The following is a 12,509-nucleotide window of genomic DNA, read 5'->3' as shown; positions in this document are numbered from 1 at the left end:
GGAAGCATCTCTGCTGCTGAGACCTAAGAGAAGGGAAGAGGTGATGGATGGGATTCAGGGAACTATGTAGGATGGGGGGATTCAGAACAAAATGGGCAGCAAGGCCAGGTCCCAAAGATTAAAAACTAGGGGAAGGGCTAGGGTTATAAGGAAAGAGGTGAAGATTTGAAATAATTTGTTAAGAGGAAAGGAAAGAAGAACAATGGAAAAAGTCAGATTTTTTTTTTCAGAGCTGAGGGCTCAGTGGAATTTAGAGACCGTGAAATTTGTAGTAACTCCAATGTACAGTTGCGTGATTCCCTGCAAAGGTGCTCGGCTGCCTGGATGCACGAGAGGAAACCGAGATATATGATTTGTAGTAAGCCCTGAAATATTAGAGAGTACTGCCACCCCTGCAATTAGAATAAATGCAATTAGAATAAAACTAACACTGTACAATATTCCAACAAAATTCTGAGTATTTCCATGATGGAATTTGATATTCATTTGGAATATCAAATTATTTTCCCAAAGTTTTTATTTTTCTCATATTTTTTTGTGTCCTTGTTTTACTGGTGCCCTAAATGAGTGCTCAGGTGATTTGCTCATTGGCTTTGAATATGGGAATGGAAAATGAGTACAGTTTTGTTACTTAGCATTTGGGAAGGAAGCAGGCGAGGCATATTGGTATGAGGATAATTGCAAGAAAGCCGATGAAGTGATGGACTACAGGGGTCTCCATTGGACAAAGAAGGATGTAATAAATAGAAATAAAATTTAAAAGCTCCAGGCAGGGGTGATATTGAAAATATTTAACAATCAGTATGGCGCAGATTACAACCAATTAAAGAAGTTGCTGCCTCTCAGAATGGATTAACTAAAAAAAGCTGGCAGGGGACAGAGGACTGCCCTTGGTCAGACCCAAGAGGCTTTAGTGAGGTCACAGTACCAGCAGTGGGAGGAAGGGCAGAGAGACCACGAGGAAAAGAGGTTATGGGCAGAGCATGGGGTTTGGGAATTGAGAGCTGGTTATGGGTGGTGGTCAAGTCACCAGGAGTGGGCCAAACCAAACAAAGCCCCAAGGCAGCATGGAGGTGGAGGGGGTGGGCACAGAAGTCCAATGACCAGTTGGTTTTACCTCAGACTCTTATTCTCAGAATTTAAGGCCCTCTCCTCCTGCCTAGCAGACTAGAGTTGCAAATTCCTTTTACAATAATGAGCTATAAGGCAGTCACTCTAAATTTGACTCCATTGACTGGTAGGTAGTCCTAAATTTCCCATAGCACTTGCTCTGTAGATGGTTTTGTGAAAGAAAATGACCTGATTTTATGCTGTGTTTTTATTAACAAAAGTCAAGGCATATATATATATATATATATATATATATATATATATATATATGTTCATTCAGTTGATCTTAACTCTGTCACCTTTGGACCATTGGACCTCACCCAAAACACTGTTCCAGAGATTCCAAGCTCAGAGCATTGAAAATATCCAGAACTTTGTAGAGTTTGGAGATCTCTGCTTATTATCATATCAATGAGATGATTCATGTATGAGGTTTGTTTGATCTTTTCAATTAATTTAATACTTAATTTCCTGACTTTAAGAAACCGACTTAGCCAAAGAAGATGAAAAGACCACCTTACCCACCACAAATGACAACCAGGAACATTGGAAAGTCTCAGATGGTAGGTATATCACTTGAAAAAAAAGTACCCTTTTTATCCAAGGCTTAACACTAAATTTCAAAGAAAGGAGTTTGATCGTTTATTAGCCATAAAAAATGAGAGTTAAGTCTTTCATCACCTTCATCCTATAATCAAAAAAGAAAAATCATTGTTAAAAATCTATTGAAATCTTTGAAGGAAGGTACCAGACATTCACTGAGCACCTTCTAGATGCTGGTCACTGTGAGAGACACCGGGGCCCACAATAAGGGAGTTGTGGCCACACAATTACATCTGGGGGAAAGGAGCCATGAGAATATGAGAAAGTAAATGGGAAGACACACAATGAATTAAAAAGCTTGATAAAACAGGGCAAGGTAGTACACAAGGAAAGAAAGTATATAATCTAGAAACTCACAAGGAAAGAAAAGATCCTTGTAATGTATGAAGGGAAAAATTTAGTAATATCTTGAAATCTAGTTGAGACTTAAGATGGCTAAAAATAATCCAATAGCATGTATTTATTTATTCAGAAGCTGTCCTGGTTCAGTCACACAAGATGAAAAAATTCTAGAGATCTGCTGTACAATGATGTGCGTATGGTTAACAGTTCTGTACTGTAGATGTAAAATTTTGTGAAGAAGGTAGATTTCATGTTATATGTTTTTACCACCATTGAAAGAAGAAACTGTGAGAGGTGCTAGGGACATAAACATACATTGAACGTTGGCTTTGCCCTCAAAGTGCTCACCATGGGTGAGCATGGGTGACTGCAAAGCAAAGCGAAAACTACCTTATGGAGAGGTAAGTGTTATGATAGAGGGTATAGTGGGACCACATAGGGGGTCTCCTGACATAGTGTTAGGAAAGGCTTTCGGGAGGAGATGAAATGGAAGCTGAGTCTAGGAGGAGTAGAAATTACTCATGCAATTTGGTGAAGAGGAGGTGTGCAAGTAGAGGGGTGGGTAGGGAAGAGGTTGTGAAAGGTGTCCCACCAGAAGGAAAAACAGGGGCAAAGCAGGCATTTCAGAGGATCAAGGCATGGCCAGAAGTGTGAACCAGAGGCAGCATCAAATTATATTCAGAAGATGATAAGTCGGGCAGCTGGGCTAGAGTAGGGGATCCAAAAAGGATGAAGAAAGCTGGAAAAGGTAGGTAGAGGCCATCTGTTGTTTGACTGAATAGTTGGTGGAGGGCTCAGCAACATAGATGGCGGCTGGACAAAACATGAAATCGATGGGGGCATGCTTAGAGAACTAATCTAGCTTCATCACTGACCCTCTGCAAGATGCTCAAGCAGCCCAAATCACTATCCAGAGGAGCGTGGTGAATTCAGTTCCAGCTAGAATACATATCTTTAAGAGGCCCAGTCAGACAGTGTATCTGGGTACCTGGGGGGCAGCACTATTATTCTAGTCGGCCCAGCTGGTGATAAGCAACACTCATGGAAAGGAGGGAGGGCACTGTGGCCCCCGTGAGAGAACTGAGAAAAAGCTGTACGGTCTCTCATGAAGGGGAGGACCGGCAGCTTCCCAGGATGGAGGAAGAAAAGCCAAATGGTCGAGTATGTATTCCCAAGTCTTTGCATCAGAACGATTTAAGTTGGTCATTCAAATTTTAAGGCTCTTAGGCTTAACTAATTCATAATCTGAAAGAACTTTAGTGGTAATTAAGTGAAGAAAATGGGGTTGATTTCAGGTTGTTGTGAGGGCTGTTTATTCAATGAGCATTGGAATGAAATATAACGAGATACAGTGCTTTCCATATTGTGGGTTAGGTGAGTTGTGAAAAAAATTTAGTGGGTCATGAAATGGATTTAATAACTGGCGTTTTTCCTTGAACTAGAATAAAATTGATGCTAAAAGGGTAAGTAAGGAGAGCAGAATTTTTTGCCAATGAATTAGAATAGGATAGAAAGAAAAAGATAAGTATTAGAAAAGATAAGAGAAGGATAAGAATAGATTAGAAAAGGGTGAGTATTTTTTTCATGTAACTTTTTGTTTCATTATATGCACACAAGTGAAGGTACTGGACTGGAATGTAAAATGTATTTTTTTTTTACACTGGGTTTTGGTCAACAAAGTTTGAAAAGCACTCACAAAGAACATCTCACGGGCTGTTAGTTATATTCTAAACCACCATGTTTTATCTAGTATTGGCTTCAGAATATAAAGATTTGTTTTCTGATCTAATGCCAGATGATGAAAAAGATCTGATTTTGTCAGATGGTAAGTCTGTCAAGTGATAAGCAATCTGCGTGGTGCTAATGGTCATGACACACATTGTCCAGTCTTAGAGAATGATCCTGTGGTCAGAGAACACAGTCCAGCAACCTAAGTAATTTTGAAATAACTCTGTTTCTTTGATTCATAAACACTTTGAAGGAGGGATAAAAGATGGAAGCAAATTTTCTTTTAATGCTGAAATTGCTCCCATGTCATACTCACCTCAAACTCTCCCCAAATACTCTGACTTCAGCTCCAGCCTCTATGTCTCATCCTTCTCACCTTTTCTTCTCAATCCTTCATTACAAAGCTCAAAATAGCTGACATGGCAAGTCAGGATCCTCCTCAGAATGTGGGTGAAAGGAAGACCTGACAAGTCCAAGTTAGAATTCTCTTTAACAGGGAAAACCTGGGAATTTTTATACATGCATACATATATGTATCTTGTATATATTTGTATAGAGGCTTATAGATTTTCTAAATCTGCCTATATGCGTTGTATATCCAGAAGATAATAATAATCTAGTCTGTTTCCATCTTTACTACTTCTTTACTTAAAACTCTGTGTACAGGAGGGAGCTGGCAAACACTGAAACATTGCCAGTGATTTATTTTGTGGGGACCAAGGTTTCACAGGGAAGTTGGTAGAAAGATGCTACACCGAGCTGTTTGGCTAGACACCCGTTTGCCTCTGACAGTGGCTTATCCATGATGCCACATAGAAGTGATATGGCATCTTGCAACTTTCAAAGAGGACAAGGCATTCATAGAAACTTGGAGTAGAAGGAAAAAGGAGAAACTGAGAATAACTGCAAAACTCAATGTCCTTTAAATACTAAAAAACTCCATTCTTTTAATTCTCTATATACTGCAGTAGATTTTTTAGATCTGATTCCTCAAACCAGCTCTGAAAAGCCACACAGTCAAGAACACACACATGGTAGGTGGTAGACAAACATTAATGTTAAAAAGTGGTCTTTCCTTTTATAAATGGAAATGGGTAGAAGAGGTCGTGTCCCTGTGATATGGTTCTTCTCAAACCCTCCGCTTTCCCACATCCCCAGAAATTCAGCCATGTTTGCTGATTCTCTAGAGCCTAGCTTCCTACTTTTATAACCAGGGTTATGACAGTGACAACCGAATCCTTCCCTCAGAATGAATAAGTGAGGAAATGGACACAAATATATCCGCAGGTCCAGATTTTCAAAGATTGTAACTGGGGCTTCCCTGGTGGCGCAGTGGTTGAGAATCTGCCTGCTAATGCAGGGGACACGGGTTCGAGCCCTGGCCTGGGAAGATCCCACATGCCGCAGAGCGGCTGGGCCCGTGAGCCACAACTGCTGAGCCTGCACGTCTGGAGCCTGTGCTCCGCAACGAGAGAGGCCCGCGCATCGCGATGAAGAGTGGCCCCCGCTTGCCACAACTGGAGAAAGCCCTCGCACAGAAACGAAGACCCAACACAGCCAAAATCAATCAATCAATCAATCAATCAAAACATACGCATCTGATTCAAGATCCTCATTAAAAAAAAAAGATTATAACTGAGTTGTCATGATATTTTATGCAAACGAGGCAGATGTAGGTTTCTTTGTGGTTGACCAGTCAGGATATTCACCCATGGCTCCACACTTTCATTTAAATATCCAATAAGATTAATAGATCCATTGCACCTTGCAATCTGAAAATGTGCAGTGTAATGGGCTTTGGCGTGGGGCTAGCTATGGGGAATTAGAATTGGTGCATAGAGGAAAAGCAGGGCCAAAAGAGGAAACGGAACTGACAATAGAGCTGCTAAAAAAATTCAAAATGAGAAGCAAAGGAGCCAAGAGAGACGGCACATAGAAATAGATTAAGGCTCAGAGGCAAAGAATATACAAATCAATTTTCACTGCAAAGTAAAGGAGCTGTTACAGTGGAGGATTACTGGACTGAATGTCAATATTATGACATAGTATGAGTGTGTTTCATGTTTGGTAATTGCAATCATTGTTGCTTTTGTTGTGGTCATCCATGTACAATGCTTGGTGTCAGTCTATTTATCTCTTGTAAAAATAAAATACAGTGTGTGTGTGTGGAAAAAAAAAAAAAAAAGAAATAGATTAAGGTCAGGAAAGTGGCCAGAATTTAGTTTCGATATGAAACTGTCAAATGATGATCATGTGGTTTGATTCCCCTCATAGGATCCTTCTCACACATGCACCCCCTCAGCTACTGAATCAGATTGAATACAGGAATCCAGTAAACAGAAGGAAAAGGGTAGCCAAATAAAAGCAAATAAAAACATGTTACTAACATATTTTTAAAATAGTTACATCGTTTCATTTCCTTCCTTTTACAGATTCTGAAGGCAAAACTATGGAACAGTAGCAGATCAAATTAGATCAACTATAAAAGTATTTGGTAGTGTAATAAATATGGAAAGACCCATGAATGTCTGTGTTTAGAGAAGAATAATTTGAAAGATTTACTTCAGTCTTGGATAATATTATGTGAGACAATTAAATAACTGTGACAGCACACACACAAAAAGAGTTCAATCATTTTATGTTACTTGTATCCATTTATATGTTTGCTTATTATTGCACTTTCTCTAAATAGTTTGGTGTCAACTGCTGTTTTTTAAACTACACTAAAATAGAATTGTGAGTCATTGCATCCTTGCCCACACATCCTTCTGAGAGAACCTGTTTCTCCCGCAGGCCATACCTAAGACATGGGCCTAGGCGGCCATGTTTGCTCAGATGGCCTTACCACCTTGGCCTCAGCTGATAGGGCCAGAATGGATTCACCTGACTCAAGGAGAACCAATCAGAGTTTTCTCTTGCTCTCTCAAAAAATTTGAACTGAGAAAAAATGAGTAAGTTGGTGTCTGAGTGATGGAAATGGTAGCGAACAAGAAAAGGCCACCAAGTTCTGTCTGTGAGGTCTTCAGAGCCCGTCAGGTTTACCACCTTCATAAGAACCAGCTGTGTATTGTTTTTCCTTGCATTTGCTTTTATTTTAGTCTATATTGATTAGATTTCTGTTTCTTGACACCATATGTAGCCTGAGTAAATGGAATTTTAAAAGAAAAGCGTAATATTTTACCTTATAATTGCATAGTTTAAGAAGAAAATTACAGTATTTTATTAAAGTAGTAGTAGTCATACCCATTTGCTCATATATTTCGAGCTAATAAGACCGTTTACAAAGCCAGTTAGGAACTTTTGAAAGACCAGGAGTGATGTTAAAAATTGCTGATACCTGTGCTTTCTCTGTAGTTTTTTTTTTTTTTTTTTTTAATTATTATTTTATTTATTTATTTTTGGCTGTGTTGGGTCTTTGTTTCTGTGCGAGGGCTTTCTCCAGTTGCGGCAAGCGGGGGCCACCCTTCATCGCGGTGCACGGGCCTCTCACTGTGGCGGCCTCTCTTGTTGCGGAGCACAGGCTCCAGACGCGCAGGCTCAGCAATTGTGGCTCACGGGCCTAGTCGCTACGCGACATGTGGGATCTTCCCGGACCAGGGCTCGAACCCTTGTCCCCTGCATCGGCAGGCGGATTCTCAACCACTGGGCCACCAGGGGAGCCCCGGGGAGCCCCTCTCTGTAGTTTTAAATGGTGCTTCAGGTACAAGTTACTTTCTGAAAATTCAGGGAGCTTTCAGATGCTTCTGCACTGCTTCTATACCATCATAATAAAATGGATGATTTTAAAACCATGACTAACTTTGGCTTATTTCCGAAGTCAGCACCTCATTTATTATGAAAAAAACTTAAGGACTTAAGGACTTCAGGTGAGGTTTTGTGCCCTAATCCTACCACTTCCTCTGCCCCTTCTTGTGGGGTTCTCAACCAAAGGGGTGAGACCACAAAGAACAGTAACTGGAGGGGAGATCCCCTGGTGCTGTACAACACAGGGCGGGGCATGTGGCAGCTGCCCCTCAGCACACGGCTTCTTCACGGTAAAACTGAACTCGATTGGAACGTGTGACTCAGACTAAGAAACTCGAGCAAAGCTTCCTGTTCCATTCCCCTGGAGTCAGCTATGCCCATCAGTTATCAGCCAGAACCAAGAGGAAAAGTCAGAACAGACAATACAACCATGAACACAATCACCTTTCAATCCAGTAGCCCTGCGTTTAGTGAGACTCTTCCCAGTGGGTGTCAAGCCCTGACCAATCAGACAATCAGCTGCTTCTCCAATAGCCGGACATCTAGGAAGGGGTTAGAGACAGACATGGGCAGAGTTTCTCCTCTCTAGGGACACTGTAGGAAATATTCAGCCCCATCCCCAGCAGGCTGTACTTCCCAGTATGAATCTGAACAATCGCTCGTTTGACCCACTATGGGATGACCAGGATGGTCCAGGATAGACTCCCATAGAAGAGAACAAAGTGATTTTAACCACTATACCTACTACCATGCATTTGTCCAAAATTAATACAAGATATGGAATTATACGTGCTTGCTATTTGTTTAAAAATAATGAGGGTGCCATTTCAAAAATAATATCTTTCAGAGAATTACTATTTTGTTCGTTCATTTTTCAGCTGATGCACTAGCTCTCACAGTAGCTTATTATTTGTAATGACCCAACTTGGGAAATCTCAAGTCTGGTCTTCCCATTAGGAGTAACTTTAATGTGAGATTATTAAAAAATAATTTCTCCATGTTATTAAAACTGTCATGATAAAGGCATGAGGGAAGAATATTCAGTAGAACTTTTAGAATATGACTCAGAGAAAGGCATTATATGAATAAAGCAATTACTTTATTGGTCACTGAAATATAGGTTAAGTGTACATATCCTGTAACTGTAGCAGGCACTCTTAGTTGCCCTCCCTACAGCCCTGCTCCCATTCTCTTGACTAACAGAACTCTGATTTTGCTGGGATGGGCAATGGGCCCAACTCTAGGCCATGAATCTTGATAGATCTTAGCTAGTCCCATCTGCCAGTGATTGGTCTAGCAGCAGGCATGTGACCCAGGTTTGTACAGTGATACATAAGGAGAAATCGTCTTCCAGAGGGGTTGTGTGTATGTGTGAGAGAGAGAGGGTGTGGAAGACAGAGAGAAAGAGGGAATGAATGAATGAATTAATTAATTAATAGTATGCAAGGAGAAAGCACTTTGACTTCCACCTACTTCCTTCCTGCTTAAAATGTTACTCTACCAGGACCTAATGCTTGCAGCTTGGGCAGCCATTTTGTGGCCATGAGGCGAGACATCACCAGCAGGGTACCACCAGGAGAGTGGCAGTGTAGAAGGATAGAAAAAGCCTGGTGCCTGAGCCCAAGGCCTCAATGACTTCAAAGAGCCTCTGAGCCAACCCTGGACCAACTTCAGAATTCCTGTCGAATAAACAACAAATAACTTTATGGTTTAAGCCCCTGTGAGTTGTGGCTTCTGTTACTTACAGCCAACAAATAGATACTTATACATATGGCTATATATACTTACAGCCAAAAGCTACATAACTTGATAGAGAAATATCTTTCACTTTGTTATTGTCATTTGTTCTAGGGGAATGAATAAGAAATATATTTAGATAATTTAGACAATTCTCCCACTCAATCAGGTTCAAAACCTGTATTGACTTTCATATTTTTTTATATTTCAATATCTTTTTTATTTTTTTTTTAATTGAAGTAGAGTTGATTTACAATGTTGTGTTAGTTTCAGGTGTACAGCAAAGTGATTCAGTTATACATATATGCATATATATATATCCTTTTTCAGATTATTTTCCCTTAGAGGTTATTACAAAATATTGAGTATAGTTCCCTGTGCTATACAGTAAGTCCTTGTTGGTTATCTATTTTATGTATTATGGTGTGTATATGCTATCATGTTTTTAATATTCTCAATTCCAGTGAGTAAATGTCATCAGCCTAGCTCAATGGACAAGTGGTTTTCAGCATTAGCATGAATCGGAATCACCTGTTAAAAACAGATTGCTGTGCCCCATCTCCAGAGTTTCTGATCCAGCAGGTCTTATGTGGGGCCTGAGAACTTGCATTCTTCACAAGTTCCCCAGGGACACTGATACTGCTGATCTGAGGACCACACTTTCACAACCACTGCTCCAGCCAATGGGCAGTCACCTCCTAAGTCAGCTACCTCCCCAATTCCCTTTATCCACATCTACAGTCTTGGTACTTTAGTCTGAATTTCACTTTCTGACTGCAGGATTCCTCTCCACACTTACCAGCATGTTGTTTTAGGACTTCTTAATGTCATCCAAACTGGTTCACCACAATCCTGTGAGCCTTAGGTTTGCTGCCCTACCACGTTTGCATAGACCATTTGCCCCACCTAGAATCTTATCTCACTGAAGCTACTTTAGTTCTGACACAGTGGGGTGACCTTCCCTCTGTAGGCCAAATCATTTCTTTTTATATCAGAGAGATGAAAATTATGGGATTCCAACAGACAGAAATAGGTTAAAGAGCCTTTTCCTCCCTCTACTCCTACCAGGTGGGAAATAATGTCGTATATAACCTTCATTTGTTCCTTTTTGGGCCTTAACATGAGCATCTTTATGTCTAAAATGGTCCTGGCCCAGAGCTGCATGCTTACTCATTCTGTAGAGGACACAGAAAGGTTACCCAAGCTTACAACTGAGCCGCTGGAAGCAAAACCCGTAACCCTCCCAAGCCTGAGCAGCTGCTCTGCGCCTTAGATTAATCTCTTCTGGGCAGAAATTATAAGCCCTCAGGGATCTCTAATCACAAGTTTCTCATTTGATTGGTTCAAGGAAGCATGGTTGCTATACAAAGGGGCCGTAAGCAAGGGTTTTGCAGAGCCACGGTTTCCTCCTTCCGTGTAGGTACACTACCTATCTCAATCTCAGGGAAAGTGGCCCCCAGGCCCGAGTGTCTCTTGCCCAAGAACAGCACGCAGTAGTCACACTCGAGTAATGCCATCAAGTTAAGTTTACACCCACAGCCCCCAGAAGTTACTGCGATGACTGAAAAATCCCAGGATGTGTCCGTAGTTCTCATACAGACTTGACCTATCAGCAGTGTTTGACATGGTGGATCATTTCCTTCTCTCGGTTACACTTACCTTCCAGTGCACAGCACTTTCACGGTTTTCTTCCTAATTCATCCCCATGAGGTGTCCCACTTTTTCTCTGTTTCCTTTGCTGGTTCCTCCTCTTGTCCTCTCGTAAGCTTGGAGTGCCCCAAGGGTCTATCCTTGGTTATCTTCTCTACCTACACGCATCTGTTAATAATTCCATCTAGTTGCATGGCTTTACATACCATCTGTGTGTAGGTAACTCCCAAATTTATATCTCCAGGCTGTCATCTCTTCCAAACTTGATACTCCTCTATTCTACTTGAGATTCCTAGTTAAATTGCAAATAGGCGAATAAGTTAACAAGCCCCAAATTTCCCTTTTATTCCAACACCTCACACCTCAAACTTGTTCCTCCCACAAAATCTTAGTGAAGGGGAACTTCATCCTCCCAACTGCCCAAAACCCTTGGAGTCGCCCTTTACTTTTCTTTCCCTCACATTCTACACCCAATCTCTTAGGAAGTCCTGTTGGCGCTAACTTCAAAATATTCTCCTGTAAATCAGATAGTATCTCATCTATGTTTAAAAGCCTGTAGAGGCTCTCAGTTTACTACGGGGTAAAGGTCAAGTCCTTACATTGGCCTGTTCCCACCCCACCTTTACATCCCTCTGATCTTTCCTACTCCTGTCCTCCCTGCTCATCCCACTCTGCTCTGGCCACACTAGCCTCTTAGCTACAACTCACATCTGCCAGGCAGACTCCCACCTCAGAGCCTCTACCTGGAACACTCTTTCTCTAAATGGTACTTAGCGAACACCTTCACTTCCTTCACATCTTTGCTCAAATTTCACTTTCCTAATGGAGTCTACACATGCCACACTATGTAAGACCATAATATTCAGCAATAGCTAAACCCCCTTATCCTGCTCTACTTTTCATTTTATTCCATAGCACTTACAATAATCAATATTATTGTTTGTTCATATGTTATTATCATATTGTCCATCTCCCATACTAAAATGGCAGGATCATCATCTATTCTCTAATGTTTTCTAAGCACCTGGAATAATGCCTGACACATAATTGCGATCAATCAATGTATGTTTTTGTCCCTCTCTTCTAAATTCTGACAGTACTCATTATTATTTTTTGAAGTATCTATAAAAAAGGAAAACCAGTAAGTCTCCAAGGAAGTGAGTAGGTTATCTCCTAGGGTGATATTACCTGGTAGAATCCACCACCAAAGCCTATTCTTCATCCTTGCACAATCTTGCACAAGATTATACTTACACAAGAAGTATAGTGTGTGGGCACTATTAATGATCCTCACAAAACCAACCAAGACTAATGATAGAACAAGAATGCCAGTTTATAAGTCTTAGATTTAAAATAGAACCTACCAAGGAAAGCAGATGTCCACAGCCCTGAGAGTGACTTCACTTCCTGTGCAAGCTACGTGGAGGCACAGATTATAATCAGAAGGTTTGGAGTCAGAACAAGGAGAAGTATTTAAATAATTTGGAAATCTGAGAGCCTCAGACTATAATTAGCTTTCATCTCCACAGGAAAGCAATATGCAACATAGATCATAGGCAGGGCACTCTCTCCATGCACAATGCTAACGAGTCTCT

The 12,509-nt window shown here is 40.9% G+C and overlaps 1 protein-coding gene across 1 annotated transcript in view; it reads left to right on the top strand.

The window, feature by feature from the left end:
* Window positions 1–6,244, top strand: part of MDH1B (malate dehydrogenase 1B) — a 28,814-nt gene extending 22,570 nt beyond the window's left edge. The window contains exons 10-12 of the mRNA XM_057551354.1: window positions 3,818–3,880; window positions 4,752–4,817; window positions 6,216–6,244. Of these exons, the coding sequence (XP_057407337.1) occupies window positions 3,818–3,880; window positions 4,752–4,817; window positions 6,216–6,244 (158 nt within the window). The remainder of the gene's footprint in view (window positions 1–3,817; window positions 3,881–4,751; window positions 4,818–6,215) is intronic.
* The last annotated feature ends 6,265 nt before the right edge of the window (window positions 6,245–12,509 follow it).

The sequence above is a fragment of the Balaenoptera acutorostrata genome, chromosome 8, assembly GCF_949987535.1.
Source record: "Balaenoptera acutorostrata chromosome 8, mBalAcu1.1, whole genome shotgun sequence".
Classification (NCBI taxonomy): Eukaryota; Metazoa; Chordata; class Mammalia; order Artiodactyla; family Balaenopteridae; genus Balaenoptera; species Balaenoptera acutorostrata.
This window is presented reverse-complemented; position numbering and strand designations above follow the sequence as displayed.